Here is a 20,669-nt window from a genome sequence, read left to right on the forward strand (position 1 = left end):
TTACAGTAAGTAAAAATTAGGTGATTGTAGAAATCCTTAGACTAACAGTAAGTAAAAATTAGGTGATTGTAGAAATCCTTGAACTAAAAGTAAATAAAAATTAGGTGATTGTAGAAATTCCTGGACTAATAGTAAGTACAAATTAGGTGATTGTACAAATTCTTGGACTAACAGTAAGTAAAAATTAGGTGATTGTAGAAATCCTTGGACTAACAGTAATTAAAAATTAAGATTCGTATTACAAAATCAAAGATAATGCTACTTGAAGACGATGAATACGATAGGCAGTTCAGATTTTGATCAGAGTGGAGTCTCCTGTATACCTGGAGGCCCGGGGCTATAGCTTCCTAAGCCCTTTCTTTAATTCGGTCCTAGTATATACAAATAAAAAAAGTAGTAATGTTACATGCACACCACATGGAGGAGTTTGGTTTATGTGGCGGGATATTTTCTCAATTAATATTGAAACCGAAAGTGATAGTAGATTTCTATCACTCTCTGTTATAATAGAAAGATTAGAGTGGAGATAGAATGTTCTTGGGATGCTTAATTGAAGAATATGTTCTTGGGATGCTTAATTGAAGAATATGTTCTTGGGATGCTAATTGAAGAATATGTTCTTGGGATGCTAATTGAAGAATATGTTCTTGGGATGCTTAATTGAAGAATATGTTCTTGGGATGCTTAATTGATTGCAGAAAACAACTCTTCTCTATGTATTACCGTTTCTACTCTATAGCTATCATCATTATAACAGAAGATTTTTCTGCCATTTCTGGTCTGAATAGAGACTGAAGAGAGAAGATTGTACCTATTTTTAGAATGTTAATTCGATTCCAAGAAAATAGTTCTCTCTATCTCTTACTGGTTTTGTTCTATTTAGATCTAGGGGCCGTGGTGGCTCAGTGGTAGAGCGTTCATCAGTGGTGCGTGCTGTCCCGAGTTCGATCCCAGCTAGCGCCAAGTGGCCTTTGTTGTGGACAAACACCGTGTGCGTGGGTCTTTTCGGGGTTTTCCCGTTTTCTCTCACTTTATTTGTTCGAACATTTCATTCATTTCTCATCATTATCGTCTCCTTGAGCCTAGGCAGCATAACAGTGGAACGTAAAACTTGAAGATTTCATTTTATTTTCTATATAAATCTATATTGAAACCGAACGCTGTAGTAGATTTCTACCACTTTCGGTTTTAGAAGAAAGTTAAGCATGGAGATTATATATCTTGACCAAAATTTTTGGTGATCTATCAAAAGTAATTCTTGAAATTTTTTTATCTACTGGGCGGACGGACCCACAGACAGGATAAGTATATAAATAAGTTTTAGTAATCAATTTCTTAATATTACTCATACATGTATCGGTTATTTTGGATATTGAAATAGACTGCTTTGTACATTGAAAAATTATATAGCAACTCAAGTGTGAAATGATTATTACATCCACTCTGTGAAATGTGAGACAGTGGCGTGAATTCGTAGCATTAGCTCTAAATGTAAGTTAAAAGGTACGGAGAGGATTAGCCCTTGGATATCTTCCATCCTCCCGGTATGTGGGAAACTATGAGTCTGTGAAACATCGCCAAAGCCTATGAACTGTAACAGGGTGAGACAGTTGGTGTGCGAGGCGTTGTACAAGTGGAATTCGCTGGAGAAGAGAAAATCATGCTATAAGCGACATTCGTGTTACCATTGGAACCACACAGTAGGGTGAGTCGAAAAAAGTGAATTTTCTAATATTAAATTCTAATAGTGCGGAAAAGTTGCGTATTTGGATGCTACTGAACGGGAAAATAATGAAAAATCCTATATTTTAACTTCAATTCTCGCAAAAGACATAAAGCTTGAAAAATATGACAGATTATTTATTAATTTAACACACAAATTTTAAAGATTATGTTCTAATAGCATGAAATTATTTTCTTTTAGCTACATGATGACGATAAAAATGTTTTTAAAATTACAGCGGTGCATTTAGGGTTCGTGCATATGGCTTTAAGGTGAATTTTGGTGAAAAATTGATTTTTTAATAGTATTACAAATAGATGCACTTTTGTGTTAAAAGAATGTATAAGGCCCTTTTCTTCTCCTTCGTTCCAGAAGAGTGAATTTAGATATTCAAATTGGAGACGAAAACATTATCTTGCAGGACTTCTTCGTTTCGCAAAATTCCTTTTCTTAAAATAATCTAGATCTCATCACATGAAGTGGCTACAATTTGAGCTTTATCGACGGCCCACTCTACCATTTATAGCATGTTAAATCATTGTTTCACCATTATCAGTTAAGGACGTCATCTTGAAATCGGATTTCCTGCCGCATTTAGATTGCAATCTTTCTCTAATATAGTTATCTGCTTTAGAAAAAAACTTTCTATTTCAACTGTGCCCCTTCTGGCGCTGCTGTCGATGTGATTTCTCACTCGAAAGATGAGGGACAAGTTGCAGCGGCCGAGATCTTTCAATTGTTGGATGCGGAAGTGTTGCCACAATGAATTATTTCACGGACTTCGCTGTGCTCTGTCTTGTTAGCCATTCTAAGTAGCCTACGATCTTCCTTCGTCAAGATTAAAGGACTGAATGACAAATTGTCAACAGAGCTGAGGTCATTCACTTTTTTCCCTACGCAAACGGAGGAAATCATCAGTCAGAGGGAAGCAGGGATGGGGACAAAGTATATTTTGCATATTTTCCGAGGCTACACCTGAGATAAACAGACTCTACCTTGTCCGCACACTTTCCCCCCGGACTTTGTACCAAATTCAACACATCTTTCTGCTGTTTGGGTGAGACAGGGGAAATTTATAAATTCAGACTTAAGTAGAATTTTATTTTTCATAAATAATAAAATATTTTCTGTTGTCAAGCTTTCCGCCATTAAAGAGAAATACGGGAAACTGAATTTGTCGCTTACTGAATTTGCCACATGTAAGTTGAAATGCTTAAACACTTAATTGTCATAAATAAGTAGTGACGCTGGCGCCGGATATGTTCTACTTCATCGATAGATTATAAAATTACAGCAAAATATAGATTTTCTATAGTATTAACAGTTTTGAATAGTAAAAGTTGTATTATAAGTAAGTTTAAAACTCTGGTACTTATTCGGGCGCCATTTTGTGAGATCCCAAAATCTCGTAGTTTAAACATATTTAAACATTGTAAGTATGAAGCGCGCCCACCATACAGCTTCGTCGCTAGTTTCATTTGACTTTGAGCAATCGCAATTTTTAAAATTCTTATACAAGAAAAATAAAAACACTAACCTGATCACATTCTCTAATACAATCACCCAATGTTATGACCTTGTGTATGGAGCCATCTGAAGTGTTCATACACTTGACAGTTTTGCATCTGTCTCCGTCTGGTGAAGGCCATTTTTCTCCAGCCTGAAAATGAAATATGATAGATATTTAGTCTACAAATAACGATTTCCAATATATTTTTAATATAATTAGCTGAAACTGCTATATTTACACAGCACACCGCTCTAATGTGAATGTGAATCTCCTTCCCGCGTTTCACTATATCTATACAGGTCCCTTTACGAACACAAGTAAAGAACAGGAACGCTCTCAAAGGGAGTGAATTGCTATAAACAAACATATACATGTAATATTTGAATATACAGAATGTTGGGGGGAGTTTGTGGCAAACTTGGATAAGTGATAACCTAGATGATACCAAATGCAAATATTTTTTTCTTATAATTCCATATCCAAGTACATCTCATTATGGGTCCATAAGCCTTCGAAGTTGACAGCTTGCAATAGGTTTTGTCATTCAGATGAAAGTCCGTCAACCCTCTTTACGTAGCTCCTCTACTGGTTGCCTTTCACAAGGGTATCAACCTAATTGCAATAATCAATTAATAGGATCAAAACGACAAGTAAGATGTAAAATAGAAAAATAAAGACAAGTTTTCTTCTTTGAAAATTTGAATGAGAATTGGCAAATCTACACAAAATTTGGAATCGAAAAGCGAAAGCGGCACGTTTCTAGCACTTGTAATTTTCGAGATCTCATTGTCGAAACGACTGGCCACAAACATAAACTTTTCTAGCATTTTAATATGTAGACTAGCTGAACCTGCTCTCTCTACACAGCGTATCATTCACATATGAGCATGAATCTTGTCATTCGTCACAACATCTGTCCATATCCCTTTACAGACACAAGTGAAAAACGTGTTGATAAAAAAAATCTCCCTGAAAAGCCCATGCTCTTTCGTATTGTTTGATCTGCATTCGCAGATGAATAACTGATTTACCTGTATTGTAATACAGATTGATAAAATTATAATTTTATTGTAATATTGGAAATTTCTATGAATTATGACGTAGCTTTTGATTGACAGAAGTGCTTCGCTTTACAATAACTTGTATTAAAGTTTCGATGATTCTTCATTTTCATCATCAGATACACCAGCCATCTGATGAAAATAATAAATTACCGAAACGGTCATGTTCAAAATTTATTTCTAATTCTGTCATAATTCTTCCTTTTCGAGTATAGCAGCCACTGAAGACATAATATGAAAACTTCTAACATCAGTAACATTAGGTTGAAATACGTAATTGCTCTTTGTTGAATAAACATTCAGATCTAATATGTACACAACCTTACTAACTTTTATTATTAGTCTCCTGGATCAAGCACGGAAACTTCTAAACCATTTTAAAACATGATAAGGGTCATATGTTACACATACTCTGTCATATAACCGGATGGCAAAAAATTGTATATAAACAAATTGTATATAAACAAATTCAAATTTACTATTAACAAATAGGCTTTGACCATATTTTGCTATTTATTTTTAGTTGTAAATAGATCCAAACTTAGTATTAAATATATAGTTATTGCTTTGATCATATTTTGTTATTTATTTTTAGTTGTAAATGGATCCACACTTATTATTAAATATATAGTTATTGCTTTGATTATATTTTGTTATTTTATTCGTAAATAGATTCAAAATTATTATTAAATATAGATATATATAGTTATTTCTTCGATCATTTTTTGTTATTTATTTTTTAGTTAGGTGATTGTGGAAGTAAACATTAGGTGATTGTAGAAATCCTTGGACTAACAGTAAATAAAAATTAGGTGATTGTAGAAATCCTTGGACTAACAGTAAATAAAAATTAGGTGATTGTAGAAATCCTTGGACTAACAGTAAATAAAAAATAAGTGATTGTAGAAATCCTTGGACTAACAGTAAGTAAAAATTAGGTGATTGTAGAAATCCTTGGACTAACACTAAGTAAAAATTAGATGATTGTATAAATCCTTGGACTAACACTAAGTAAAAATTAGATGATTGTATAAATCCTTGGACTAACACTAAATAAAAATTAGGTGATTGTAGAAGTCCTTGGACTAACAGTAAGTTAAAATTAAGATTCGTATTACAAAATCAAAGATAATGCTACTTGAAGACGATGGATTAAAGTACATAAATTCTTCAAGAATAAGATGTTTGTACAGTGCAAATTACTGCATAGAAGTAGACAGAAATATGGAGAGCGAAATTGAAAGAGAAAGTAGTGATCAATCAATTGGTTTTAATACGCTATGGATATTACATTTGCATTAGAAAAGTGTAAGTTCAAGAACAGTGAATTTCAACATTATACATCAATGTTCAAGTATTACACCAAGCAATTTTTTCTAAAAATTCTTGACAGATTTATTTAAATAATATTTTCCTTTCATTCTTTATAATACAAAAGATATGAGGTCCGTAATTAAATCAAATCAAGAGACGATTAAGTCTAAAAATTATGACAAATGCGGGAGCTCTTGTTTAATGCGAGAAAGCTGTACGTCCTGTACTTCGTAGGCTGGAACGTAAAAGAGCAGGAAGTTAGACTAGTTTTAGATTATTAATATTTACTTATTATTCTGATATATCTTCTATAACTGTATGTATTATTACAATATTTTGTCTCAAATCATACAAGAACATTACCTCATAAATAATGTTTCCTTCTTTACACGCAATTCTCTTTAAATCTGGACAACATTTATGAGGCACTGGCACTTCTACGATAAGGTAATGTTCAAATTCTGGTTCCTCCTCTGGTATAGGACATTCTCTGACTTTACAATTGACCGAATATGTTCCTGCAGCTTCATTAATGCATTCACACGTGTGGCACAGGCCATCGTGCCAAGTGGAACCAACCTAAAAATAAATTAAGACATAAATTTGAAATTTTCCTCACTCAAGACAAACTTAGTTTGGTCAAAATTATGTGAATACAAATTTTATTAAGTGATAGCAGACGTAACTATCATATTTAAAGTAAATGAAAAGTGAAAAGGATGTTTCGCTGAACGAACTCGATTGTCATGTATATTATTTTTCAAATTAAAAGATCAGTATTTGAACAGATTAATAGAGAAAGTGAACATTCAAAATGTACGCAAAAGGCTAGTGTACGCCAAAGTCAAAGTAGCGCTTTTGGAAGATTGTAATGTACCATTACAGTTGAAAGTAATGGCAATTTTTTTTTTACGCACCCTGTACCTAGTAATTTTTTTTTTATTCAATTTCGGTTTAGCTACACAATTTATTTACTCCCTTTACTTCGAATTAAATACAATGAATCGAAAGGTTTCATTAATAACCATATTCCCACTGTATAATATATTTATTTACATTTTGATTAAGTGTAAATCCCATTTTCTGATATATAAGTTGAAAAGTTTCCAGATTTACCATTCTGACGTCATACCGAAACATAGTTCTGTCATTGGATATAAATTTTCTTAATTTCAGACCAATGTAGAATTTAGTCAGGTACCTAACCTTTTCCCTCACCCCCTCTCAGTAGTCCATAGTCACTTTCAGATCCGGTTATATCTGGATTTACCAAATTTCCATTCGCTTTGTAATTTCCGCGGCTAAAGTTTTCGTTCTGATTGGAGGAATTCTCCTACCTCTGGCTTTTTCGGCGCAATGTTATGAGAATAATCGAAGACATACTACGAGGAGCAGCCCGTGATTTCTTCTTCTACATATCTGCGGTAAAAGGATGGAAATTCTAACTATCTCAAGGTAATATCCAGTTAATTTCATTGATAAACGTCGTGTGATCAATCAGAAGCCAGGAAATCCATATTTTGTTGAAAGAACTGTAAAACCAGGGAAAAATATCTGATTCCGGATTTCTGTTTATTAGGACGCCATATTGCTCGTCATTCAAGCCAAAGCATAGACAGTTTGTAATAGTGATTTTTGATCTTTTAAAACTCAGTTAGGGATTAGGGAAATACGACCTGGTTTTGTGCAATTTGTTCGTGTATTCGGTGGATGTGATTTTTTTTTTTTTAAGTGCATGTACGTAGTAGGTTTAATACCGTAATACTAATCAGCAGAATGGCAGCTTAAGCTAACAAAAAAGGGCTCCTATTCCCTTTTCCAAATTGAACTATTTCTAGCGGGGGATGGGTTAGTTATTGTTTGTTTTAGGGCCTTTTCCCCTCTCAGGGGAAGGGTCCCTCAATAAACCTCGTTAAGGTGCCCCCAGGGCATCAATCTTTAGCAATCATTATGTAAACAATTGGTCAGGTCAATTGGACCTAGGGTTACCTTTCTCATTTTGCCCCCCTTTAAGTTTAATAGAGCCGACTGTATATACCGACGAGGGAGTAATGTATTTTAAATCTAATATGTTAGGTTACTTTCTTCAATATGCATGTAATTCAATGGTGCATGTTTGGTTTAGTTAGTTGTCTTTATGTATAGTACTAACAGTGGTGTATGTAGTTAGTAGTTTTGTGTGAGTGTGTGAATTTTTCGGTTAGGACAGTGTATAAATATGCGTTAATTTAGTACCATTTTTCTAACATAAATAAACCAGAGTAAATATTAAATTTCTGATTAATGAGTACAAGTATACATTTCAGTACACGGTAAATTATGCCTCCACTACAGCGCCACAGCGTCCGGTTTCGGTACTCAATTGTTTGTTGACAATACGACATCGCATAACTTAGTGATCTAGGTTGTTGGATTTTAGTCATTTATTCAAAAATTACTTTCATTGGACATGGTTTTCGGTTCAGATGAGTATACCTTCGTATAAAATAGCATGAGATCTTACTGTACTGAAAATTTCAGCTTGCTAGGGTCAGTAGAAATTGAAATATCCGCCGAAATAAAGAATACCTATTTTCTTAATAGAAGTAAAGCCCATATGCTGTTACTGTTTGTTTAAAAATGTAGTATTAAATTCTTTTTTCCCGTGGCTGTCGAAAATTCCATTGTTGCTTCAGTTTTATCAACAAATCAGAAATAGATTAATCATTGACAATTTAACTTTCCGTAAATACATGTATGATTTTTTTTTTAAACCTGCAAGGTAAATACAATTTGGGTGCTTCGAAATAAAGAGTACGTGGTTCGATGAATGTGATCGTGTGGTGGTTTGAGCGTGATAGATTGTGATAGTTATATATATATATATATATATATATTTATTACTGCGTAATGTAGATATGTGTATGGCCTGCGTGTAAAATGTACGAAATAGGGTGTTTATAAAATATTACTTCGTGCGAAAATTAGTAGATAATGAATGAACGTAATGATATGTTAATAATATGATATATAATATGAACGAGATGACGACCCCTATATTTAAATGGATAGGCCTAGTGAATTTTATATAGTGAAAATATGAATATGTTTACGAAAAAAAAAAAAAAAATCTCTCGCGTTTTGACTTCCACACCAGTGCATTCATCCAACCGAGTTTGCTACTTGAATGTAAATTATAGTTGGGAATTGTGTGTTACTTTGCATTTATGTACCTCATAATAACAGCCCCAGATCTTAAGCCTTTCAATAGATAGAGTAGTATCATGTGGGAATTACTTCTAAAGGTTGACAGAAATGATAATTAAGAAAACCAACTGCTATATTCTGTGATCATCGAAAAGTACAGGTTTCGGTCATTTATACCTTTAACATTCATTGCCTCTCAGAGATTTTTTTTTTTGTCGCTTACTTTATTTAGTTATTGTGCAGTGTTCATATAACTCAGTTCGGACTATCCGATTAAATTAACTGCTACTAAATTAATATCCATGTTAATTAGCGTACCCGGACGTCGACCCCTAGTCCCCTTAAGTATTTTCATGTCTTTTCTTAGTCTAATTAGATGAGGGAAATTAACGACGTCCCAGACGGTGGCATGTCTGCGCTGGGTAGCCATCGGTGATGTTTCGGTAATTGAAATCACCGATCCAAAATTCAGTTTATTTATTTAATTTTTTTTAATTTTGGCGAATTACTAATTAGGGATACCTTAGCTATTACTCTAATTTCATCCCTATTCTGGAATCTTCTAGTTTCCAAGAGGTCGGATGATTTTTTTTTTTTTTCTTGAAATTCTAAATTAGCGCCTTCTCTAACCTTCCGGACGATTTCCGGGAACCTGCTGGTTTGGGCCGGATACGGGGATCGGATTTCAATCTTACAACCAAATTCTTGTGGGATTGGGATCTGATGGACACAGAACTTGCATCCTTGGCAGCAGGGCGTTCCTTGAGTCTACGTATTTGAGTAGACCACCCTTTTGGCATGTTAAGAATATTTTGGCTATGGATTTGTTGAGATAGAAATTCGACTTTTGTCTTTGTAGCGTTAGTTATTTCTCACTTAAGTCTTTGGCGCCACTATTCTTCGTCTTCCTTCTTCTCTATCTCTCTCTGTCTTCATTACTTCGAGATTTTTTTTTTAATTTTTCAACCTTGCCCCCCCCCCCCCCCCCGGTTTCTGAAACTCATGAAAATGTACAATATTCCATATCACTTATTTCGATCGTATGTACTAACTGAGACATCGAGGGATGCAATTCGTGGAGGTATTGCAGCACATCTCGGGACCATTTTCGCGATATTCAATCCACCACTGGAGAAATTGATGGGAAGGTACACTATGCTTTCGGATTCCTAGAAACATTCGTTATTCATGGATCATACAAATTATATCCATTGACAACTGATTTCTGGTTTTTATTTCTATTGATTGGTCATATAGTGTGTATGTATTAGTAGTCTGGGCCCACTAGTTTCCAATAACATTGATTTTTTTTATATACATCTATATATGTGCTTACATAGTTTTAAAAGTTACGTGCCTGCTCAATTTGTTACATTTCCACCTCTTATGTCACTAAATAACACCAACTATTTTTTATATATATATATGCGGATCTTTAGTAAATTGAAAATGATTATTGATTATCGGGTTTATACATAGAAAGTACAATGTTGCAACCTTATGAGAGAAAAAAGTGAATTTTGATAGTCAGGGTTTTTGTTTTGTCTTTGAGCCAATAAAATATAAACATTTATAAAATATGAATACTTGTCGAATATGAACGGTTATGTAGAATTTAAACGTCGACAAAATACTACGATGGATATTAAAGTGAAATTTATTGTATTGAATAATATGAATATATATATATACGAGTATGTATGTAATGGGCTCGGTATTTACGCTGGTTTTGTTTAGGTTGCCAAAGGTTTTTGACACCCGACCTTTACCAACTATTTGTGACATATAGTGTTACCGCGTATATTGTAGTAAATTACATTTTGTTGAGTGGTTACTGATGTCTGTAACTATTAAAGTTGAATATAATGTTAAATACCGCATGTAAGTAAAACGAGTAGCAGGTCGTAAGATAAGTAAAATAACCCTAATCCTCATCCAAATTTATTCGCAAGATCAAAGTGAAATTAATAACCTACGAAACAGTGTGCCCCACCAACGAATCTTCTATCAGTAGACTCTGAAACAAATCCTTCCCCTACGATCAGAAATTTAACTATTCAGTGACTAGAATCTTTTGACTACAAGATCTATACTATAAAGAAAATTACTGGTCTTAAATTTAATGAAGAGAAATTTAGTTGATAACTTAAGGTGAATACCGGAATATGGAAATATGTTCTCAATATCTGTGACTGGATTCAAAATTTTTTTTTAACCTTGATAAACTTTGAAATTTTATATTGAGTGCGTCGAGTGACGAAATGAGAAATATAAATATATATGTGATATGAAGCGACTATTTGTCTATAGCTAAAACAAAAACAATTAAACACTCTCATGGACACAAACCACAGTGCGAAAAGAGAGTTGGAAAAAGGAGCTATTATCGATGTGAGAACAAAGACTCATAAAATCGTCGAAATGCCTCCTCTTGGGACAGAGACCTAATAAAATGTTACTAAAGTGTTTTTTTTTTTAGAATGATTAACCAATTATATATATATATATATTTTTTTTATTTATTTTTTCTTTCTTTTTCCGCAACGATATATATATATATTCATTACATTGAATCCTAAATGTATTGATCTTTGAATTTTTTTTATTTTTGTCTTTCATTTTTTTTTTGTCAAATTCTCTTTTATGTAATTCAACTTTTAATATATATATAGGAAGAGAAATGTGTTATTTGGTCTTGATAAAATTAGCGAATTTCTATGCATGTTAATGAAACATTCTTTCCATGTATTAAATTTTTTCCCTGTTATGTCCAACTAATTTTTCTTTTATTGAAATGTAATAAATGTATATAGTAATGTAGTTAGGTTAGTTTAATTTAACTAAATACAACCCGAAGTATACATTGTCCTGTATGAATGTGTGTGTGAGTGAAATGTAGGTTCATTATTAAGTGCATCCATTATTTTGACATATATGTGTGACTTATTATAATTAATGGTAGTTATCAATTAAACTCATTGAATGTTAATACTAACTTAAGTTGGCTCTATGAAGGAAGTAAAAGGGACTGAAGTAGTCTGAACGAATGATCAGCATGGGAGAACTGTGAGAGTCAAAATTTTCTACGAATATGTAATACTCTGATTTTTTTTTCTTTGTGGTCGATTCTAACATGCCATCAACTTCGTCGTTTATTTTTCAAATATTGGATATTAGTCTAGAACTTCTGGAAATATTGAATAAACTGTAAACTTAAACTTTCTCGTCTATCTCAGATCTAGATCGGGATAATTTGGTAGTTAGGGTTAAATGGATCTAGATCGGGGATGTATGGGTTAACATGTGTCTACCCTTGATCACCTTAATACCAAATATTAACCCAATAGCTATTGGAATTCGATAATTATTCACTTTTCTTTACCATATTTTTCAAAATATTCAGTAACAGCTTCCTCTTTATCACCTTCTTACTTTACCTCTTTCCTTTTCTATTTTCCTTTTCCTTTCTTCATCTTCTTCTTCTATTTTTTAATAAAACTGAAAAGGGGGTCGTGACTGGGAATCCTAGATGTAATAAACACGGTCATGTATTTAGTTATTTTATTTCATTCTCTTTAGAAGTCCGATAAAAAGTTTTCTCGTTTCAATCGAATCTAGTATGTTCAAAATTAAGAAACGGTGGTTTCTATGGCAACGACGACTCTCCCTTTTACAGTTTTAAATTGGCGACACGTGACAAGACTGTTGCTATGGTAACCATGTTTACTGTGGTAACGGATCTGAAAATGCTTATTGAATAATACCAGTTATCATGCCAATCAGTTTGAGTTGGTGAACCGCGATAAGAATGGTTGTTATGGCAACGTTTGTTTCCATGGCAACGGATCTCAGTTTAAATGGCAACCGATAGATTTGAAATTTTTTTTAAGAATGTCAAAGAGTGAGGTTGAAGGCATGTTGAATTGATTACAACATTGAAATTAATAAGAGAAATTTTATAGTCAAATGAAATAAGTAGAGTCGTTGGCTACTTTGTCATTTTTGTTTCCTTTTCTAAGGGGGAGAAAGAGAAGGAGTGTCCAAATTTTTCTAAAATTAGAATTAAACGCTAGAAGGGTTTCAAGGAAGGAAAGAGAATGGGAGTCCTTTAAGTCATGAATAATACTTGTCTGGATAGCAAATAAGTATTTTATAGTATATGTGTATTTTTGCTATATATATCTTGTCTTTTGTAAAGTGTAAAGTGTCTCAAAGCTATGGCAACAAAAAAGGTTGTGGTGTCACAGGGCGAGTGTGAAATCACGTGCACTCAATGCACATTAAATGAAAAAGAGAAAAGATCTCGCGCCCCGCGAAGATTAATTAGATGCACCGGTTGTGGACAAAAATGGATCCACTTTGCTTGTTCCAATTTAGATGATACTGCGGAAAATGCAGAAAAGGTGCAAACCGGCGAAATAGAAAAATATTGTGAGGACTGTGAAAAGGACCGAGGCCAAATATCTCCAGCGGAGATATCTGACCTCGACGATGAGGAAAAAAATGAAAATCACAGTGATTCTCGGGATCAGACGGCAAACCCGAAGGAAGGAATGTCATCTGGAGGGTCTGACACGTCTGCATTAATTCGCCAGATGATGGAAATGATGCATGAAAAATTCACTAACATGGAAGTTAAAATAGACCAGAATAGTGAAAACTTAAGGCGTGAGATAAATGAGAAGTTTGATACCTCGAAACGAGAGACCGACGCTCGATTCGAGGTATTAAACAACAAATTTGACCAGATTTGTTTAGACTTTGCTTCTTCGATTAGTAAATTGAAAGAACAAACGTCTACTGAACTGGAGCAGGTTAGATACCAGGCCCAACAGTCTACCGAGCAGCTCAGAGACGAAACAAATGAGAAATTAAACGAAATAGATGTAAGGTTTGAGGGTACAAACAAAAGATTTGGTGACATCGAACGAAAGGTTGAACAGCAGCAGGCTGAAATAAGTAAATTGAATGTTGTAATATCCGACCTATCAATAGAAACTAAACTAGAGTCGGTTGATCAAAGAATTAGTCGAATTCAAACTGAGGTAGACAGTATTAAGGGGAAGATTACTAAACTGGAAATCGTCAAGTCTGACATCTCCTATCCTTTTCCTGATAGCGATTCTATAGGGAAAAATTTCCCCGAAACGAGTAACGTCCTCCCGGGAAAGAGTCAAGTGTTGCCTGATGCACGGGACACAACCATGTATTGTCCCCCGCATCAGCCAACCTCGAAATCATGGTTGAGTAATTTCGATGTACCGATGCAGTCGAGTGTTGTGACTACAACAGTCACTAGCGTAAATGCTCACTCTACCTTTGGAATGGTACAATCTTACAGCGTGCTGCCAGGAGGGGAAAGGAGATGTGCCGGACCGTCAGTTACTGCAGTGGTGGGTCCTAAATTCGAACCTTACATGGTCAATACTAATTATAAAACCTCTCTTGGTCATATGGGAGCGTTCAGTTCAGTGACCACTCCGTCGGTGGCAAATCCGGTGACAACCCCAACCGCTCAGGATAATGCGTTGATTCCACTAGATTCTTTTCCTGCCCCGTATAGTATGAGCTCTAAAGTTTCCCTCCGGGATATTGAACGTTTCCCCACTTTCGATGGGAACATTACTAACGGGTTACCTAGAGTTTTTCTGCGAAGATTGCAGCAATATCTAGACATGTACAAACTTACTGATGGAGAACGCCTACAAATAGTTGAAAAATGTTTGATCGCCGTTTCGGGCGCATGGTTTGCCTCGGTTAAATACCAAATCCGGACGTTCGGTGATTTTTTGATTCTTTTCAAAGAAGAATATTGTAATGAGCACATCGAACGACTCCAAAAAAGAAACTTACAATCACTCCGGTATGATCGCTCCAAGTATGGATCCCTCTTGGACTATGCTTGGAAAATTATCGAACTATATTATCAGATAGCTGAACATCCCTCTCAGGCCGAACTGGTAGATATTATAGTTAACGCTCTTCCACCTGATGAGTCCCGGGCCATAGCGTCCCACTTGTGCCAAACGGTGCGAGAAGTCACCTCACGGTTAGCTGCCTTGTGCGGTAAGGAAGTTGGTGGTCCACCAAAACGATACTTCGCCCGACAGGCAAAGATTCTAAAACCGACGAAGACGAAGGTAACGGCAAGTTGCCAGACAGATTTCCTGAGTTATACCCAAGCTGGATCTCGTTATCCTAGTGGGTATGGCTCAGAAAACAACAATAATGGCCGGCGACTATTTAGGAATCGGCCCATGTTCAACAATCGCCGGAGTTATCGTCCCTATGACCGTACCAACATGGCATCGAACCCGGATAGGGGCGATAACACCAGGAGGAATTTTAACAGGACGTACGGAAGAAGGGAGAACGGTAATAGTCAGGGCAATAATAATAACAATAATAGTAACAATAATGTAAATCGACCCCAGAATTCAATCCATTCGCAAGTGCGTGGTAACGGTGAGCCTAGAACAATATTAAATGGGAGTGATAGTCGCGAAACTGCGGTAAAGTCGACAAACTAACGCCGCAGTTACCTGATGAAATGGGGGAGGATAACTGCGGGTACATACACCCCATTAACCACAAAATGCAATATTCTAATAATAGTAAATCCGAGTTTCAGATACAAGAATACCCCTCGCCGAATTCCTTAGAATTTATAATAAAATTCGTAATCGATGAAGAGCCATTTGCGGTGGGGGAAGAACGTTATTTCTCGGCATCTCCCAGCCTAAAAGGAAGTATCGGTGGCGTTGAACTTGTTGCTACCATCGATAGTGGTTCGGAGCTCTGCCTAATGGACTGGGAGGTGTGGAGAAGATTGAAACAGCGCTTCCCTTCTGCAAAATTAAGGCCGTACACGGGTCTTACACTGGGTGCATTTGCGGGGAAGGAAAGTTTTTCAGTTCAAGGGGTTCAAAATTTCAATCTTAATATTCAAAACCATATTTTTGAAATAGCTATTTTTGTTATTAAATACTTGCGAACGGATTTAATCTTGGGTTGCCCATTCTTAGATAAGTTTCATTGTATCATCGACCGTGAAAAGAAAGAAATTCGTATGAAAGATAGTCTCGGGAATGCAGTTACTGTTTCAACTAATAAACCAAATGTAATGTTAGTGGGAATACCGGAAAGAGAGATTGCAATCGGTGAGTCAGGGCGGCCAGTGATGGATCAGCCCATGCTTGACCCCAGGTTTATCTGTCAAGCTGCCTGTGCAGTGACACCTCTCAATGGAGGAGAGGTTAACAGGGACGATCAGCTGGATCCATTCCTGAATGCCGAATGCAATGTCTCTCCACAAGACATCGACACTTACATTACTACTCGGGATGATTTACCACCACCAATTAGATCAGGTCTCCGTAAACTATTATTACAGTACAGATCTCTCTTCTCCGAGTACCCACGTCGTGTTAATGCGCCTCCATACAAAATTCAACTAAAAGATAACGAACCAGTTGTGGGACCTTGCTATTCTGTCCCACAAGCAATGCAACCCGAGTTTGAGGCCGAATTAAATAAGTGGTTACGGTTAGGAATTGCTATAGAACAGATGTCCCCATACAGAAATCCTATTCATGTTGTCAGAAAGGCCTCTGGGGGCGTACGTCCCGTTTTGGACCTCAGGGCTACCAACTCAAAAATTATTTCTCCACAAGCACAGGTTGAACCAATAGACGATCTATTACATCGTGTTTCACAAGCCACTTGGTTCTCATCTTTTGATGCATCTAGTGCCTATTATGGGATCAGTTTACACAAAGAATCATATCAGTGTACTAGCTTTGTGTATAAAGGAAGGCAATATTGCCTTACCGTTTTGCCACAGGGATTGAAGAGCAGTCCTGCTGTTTTCCAATCCATTATGACTAAATTTTTCAACGACTCAACTCGTTCTTTTGTAGTTTTATACCTTGATGATGTTATGGTAAAATCGGTCACGGAAGAAGAACACTTATCTCATTTAGAAAGAACCTTTGAAATTTTCAAGAGGGCAAATTTTTCCTTAAATTTTCAAAAATGTACGTTCTTCGCACGGGAGATAAAATTTTTAGGTCATATCATTAGTGGCAAAACGATAAGGGTCGACCCTAAATTAAACGAACCCATTCGTTGTTTTCCGGTTCCGAAATCAAAGAAGGCATTACAAAAGTTCCTAGGCCTCATAGGGTGGAGGAGAAAGTTCGTACCAAATTTTTCGGGACTTACCGCTAAATTATATCAACTATTAAAAAAGGATCAAAAATTCACATGGAACGATGAAACATTGGAAACTTTCCATAAGTTAAAAGAGCTTATTAGCAATCCGCCTGCTCTAAGTCAGCCAGATTTCTCCCTGCCATTTCACATACACAGTGATGCGTGTATGGAAAATCTGGCTGGCTATCTTGCACAATATCCAGCAGGTCAAGAAGATCCTAATGTCATCGGATATGCTAGTCGACGGGTAAAGCCTTACGAGTTGTCTCTGTCGATCTCTCAGTTAGAACTACTGTCCGTTCTGTTCCTATGTGAGCACTTTGAACAATATATTATGGGTCGTATCACGTATGTTCATACCGACAATGCAGCAGTTACTCATGCTTTCACTCAGAAGAACCTTGAACCAAGAACCACCAGGATCCTACTTAAATTACAAAAATTTGACTTAACGTTTCAGCACTGTCCAGGCCGCGAGAACCTTATCGCCGATACACTTAGTAGGTATCCGCCCGAGGTATTGCTTGAACCCGAAACCCATTATGTGCATTTCCTAACGAAAACACAATATGCTGACATCGATTTAAATCATATCAAGAAAAATCAGGAAACTGATGAATTATGTCAAACGTTCTTAAGGCGATATGAAAATAGTGGTAATCAGAGTAGAATCGCAATGCATTGTGGGTTAATGTACATAAAACCGTTGCGAGTTCAAAAATGGCTTCTAGTAATACCTCAGGCTTGTATTCACCAAATTATCAGTATTGTTCACTCCACAGGTCATTTTGGAGTTCAAAAATGTTATCGCTTTTGTCGCGCAATCTTTTATTGGAAAAATCAAAAATCTACCATAAAAAATTTCATCCGAAACTGTATCCAATGTGCGGAAACAAAGTTCACAAACCGAACCATAGCTCAGCAAGAATATCACATAAGAGCAAATGTACCCCATGAGACTCTGGGGGTGGACCTTATCGGGAAATTACCACCTAGCCAGGGATACTATTATATTTTATCATTAATAGATATTTACTCTCGTTTTGTTACTTTTCTTCCGCTCAGAAAAGCTCATACCAAAGAAATAATAACGGTACTAGAGAGAAGATACTTTCACCTTTTACCATACCCTCAAGAATTCTTAAGTGACAGGGGACCACAGTTCCAGTCCAAACTGTGGCAGGATTTCTGTGCTAAGTATAAAATTAAACACAAGAAAACAGCTAGCTATTCTCCTCAGGGTAACAGCATAACAGAACGCAGCCATAAAGAGCTCAATAGGTTAGTTCGGTTATGGTGTAATGAAGATCAAACCACCTGGAATAGATATCTTGTAAAAATACAGGACCTTCTTAATAATTCTTATTGCTCAAGTATTGGTTGTACGCCGGCGGAACGCTTTCTGAGTTACTCTGCTGTTGACAACTACCGGAAGGTGTTCCCATGGCCAAAACAATTAGATTCCGTTGAAAATAGGTTTAAATTTACTGAGATAGATATAAATTCGCGAAACTCTAGTAAACGATCAACACATTCTGTTACTCTGGAAGAAGGTCAACTAGTAATGCTGAAATTACACAACTTATCGTCAATAATAAAACAGGAATCCGCCAAATGGATGAAAATTTTCACTGGCCCGTTTGTCGCGAAAAAATTGTTAAAAAACTGCGCTGTTTTGCATAATCTCAAAGGCGAAAGTATCGGAACTCACAATTTTCGAAATTTAAAGATTTTCAATTGTACAGAAGATAAACGTAATGAATTACTCGCGCAATACCCCAAGTAGATATAATATACTGTCCTAGTGTGACTGGTAATGTTTGAATGAGATGAATGAGTGTGTTAATTTAACAAGCATCAGTAGTTAGTATTCCCAATTAGCAAAATTTTGTTATTCTAACAAAATTTTGTTAATGGGCCGGGGAAAACTGTAATGTACCATTACAGTTGAAAGTAATGGCAATTTTTTTTTACGCACCCTGTACCTAGTAATTTTTTTTTTATTCAATTTCGGTTTAGCTACACAATTTATTTACTCCCTTTACTTCGAATTAAATACAATGAATCGAAAGGTTTCATTAATAACCATATTCCCACTGTATAATATATTTATTTACATTTTGATTAAGTGTAAATCCCATTTTCTGATATATAAGTTGAAAAGTTTCCAGATTTACCATTCTGACGTCATACCGAAACATAGTTCTGTCATTGGATATAAATTTTCTTAATTTCAGACCAATGTAGAATTTAGTCAGGTACCTAACCTTTTCCCTCACCCCCTCTCAGTAGTCCATAGTCACTTTCAGATCCGGTTATATCTGGATTTACCAAATTTCCATTCGCTTTGTAATTTCCGCGGCTAAAGTTTTCGTTCTGATTGGAGGAATTCTCCTACCTCTGGCTTTTTCGGCGCAATGTTATGAGAATAATCGAAGACATACTACGAGGAGCAGCCCGTGATTTCTTCTTCTACATATCTGCGGTAAAAGGATGGAAATTCTAACTATCTCAAGGTAATATCCAGTTAATTTCATTGATAAACGTCGTGTGATCAATCAGAAGCCAGGAAATCCATATTTTGTTGAAAGAACTGTAAAACCAGGGAAAAATATCTGATTCCGGATTTCTGTTTATTAGGACGCCATATTGCTCGTCATTCAAGCCAAAGCATAGACAGTTTGTAATAGTGATTTTTGATCTTTTAAAACTCAGTTAGGGATTAGGGAAATACGACCTGGTTTTGTGCAATTTGTTCGTGTATTCGGTGGATGTGATTTTTTTTTTTTTAAGTGCATGTACGTAGTAGGTTTAATACCGTAATACTAATCAGCAGAATGGCAGCTTAAGCTAACAAAAAAGGGCTCCTATTCCCTTTTCCAAATTGAACTATTTTTAGCGGGGGATGGGTTAGTTATTGTTTGTTTTAGGGCCTTTTCCCCTCTCAGGGGAAGGGTCCCTCAATAAACCTCGTTAAGGTGCCCCCAGGGCATCAATCTTTAGCAATCATTATGTAAACAATTGGTCAGGTCAATTGGACCTAGGGTTACCTTTCTCATTTTGCCCCCCTTTAAGTTTAATAGAGCCGACTGTATATACCGACGAGGGAGTAATGTATTTTAAATCTAATATGTTAGGTTACTTTCTTCAATATGCATGTAATTCAATGGTGCATGTTTGGTTTAGTTAGTTGTCTTTATGTATAGTACTAACAGTGGTGTATGTAGTTAGTAGTTTTGTGTGAGTGTGTGAATTTTTCGGTTAGGACAGTGTATAAATATGCGTTAATTTAGTACCATTTTTCTAACATAAATAAACCAGAGTAAATATTAAATTTCTGATTAATGAGTACAAGTATACATTTCAGTACACGGTAAATTATGCCTCCACTACAGCGCCACAGCGTCCGGTTTCGGTACTCAATTGTTTGTTGACAATACGACATCGCATAACTTAGTGATCTAGGTTGTTGGATTTTAGTCATTTATTCAAAAATTACTTTCATTGGACATGGTTTTCGGTTCAGATGAGTATACCTTCGTATAAAATAGCATGAGATCTTACTGTACTGAAAATTTCAGCTTGCTAGGGTCAGTAGAAATTGAAATATCCGCCGAAATAAAGAATACCTATTTTCTTAATAGAAGTAAAGCCCATATGC

General features: G+C 35.7%; 1 protein-coding gene across 1 annotated transcript in view; it reads right to left on the bottom strand.

Annotated features, from left to right (window-relative positions):
* The window catches only part of Hml (hemolectin), a 403,631-nt gene that overhangs the window by 45,955 nt on the left and 337,007 nt on the right, over positions 1-20,669 (bottom strand). The window contains exons 77-78 of the mRNA XM_081740590.1: positions 5,972-6,187; positions 3,261-3,383 (exon numbers count right to left, since the gene is read on the bottom strand). Of these exons, the coding sequence (XP_081596716.1) occupies positions 3,261-3,383; positions 5,972-6,187 (339 nt within the window). The remainder of the gene's footprint in view (positions 1-3,260; positions 3,384-5,971; positions 6,188-20,669) is intronic.

The sequence above is a fragment of the Thermobia domestica genome, chromosome 15 (genome assembly GCF_964235325.1).
Source record: "Thermobia domestica chromosome 15, izTheDome1.hap1.1, whole genome shotgun sequence".
In the NCBI taxonomy this organism is placed as follows: Eukaryota; Metazoa; Arthropoda; class Insecta; order Zygentoma; family Lepismatidae; genus Thermobia; species Thermobia domestica.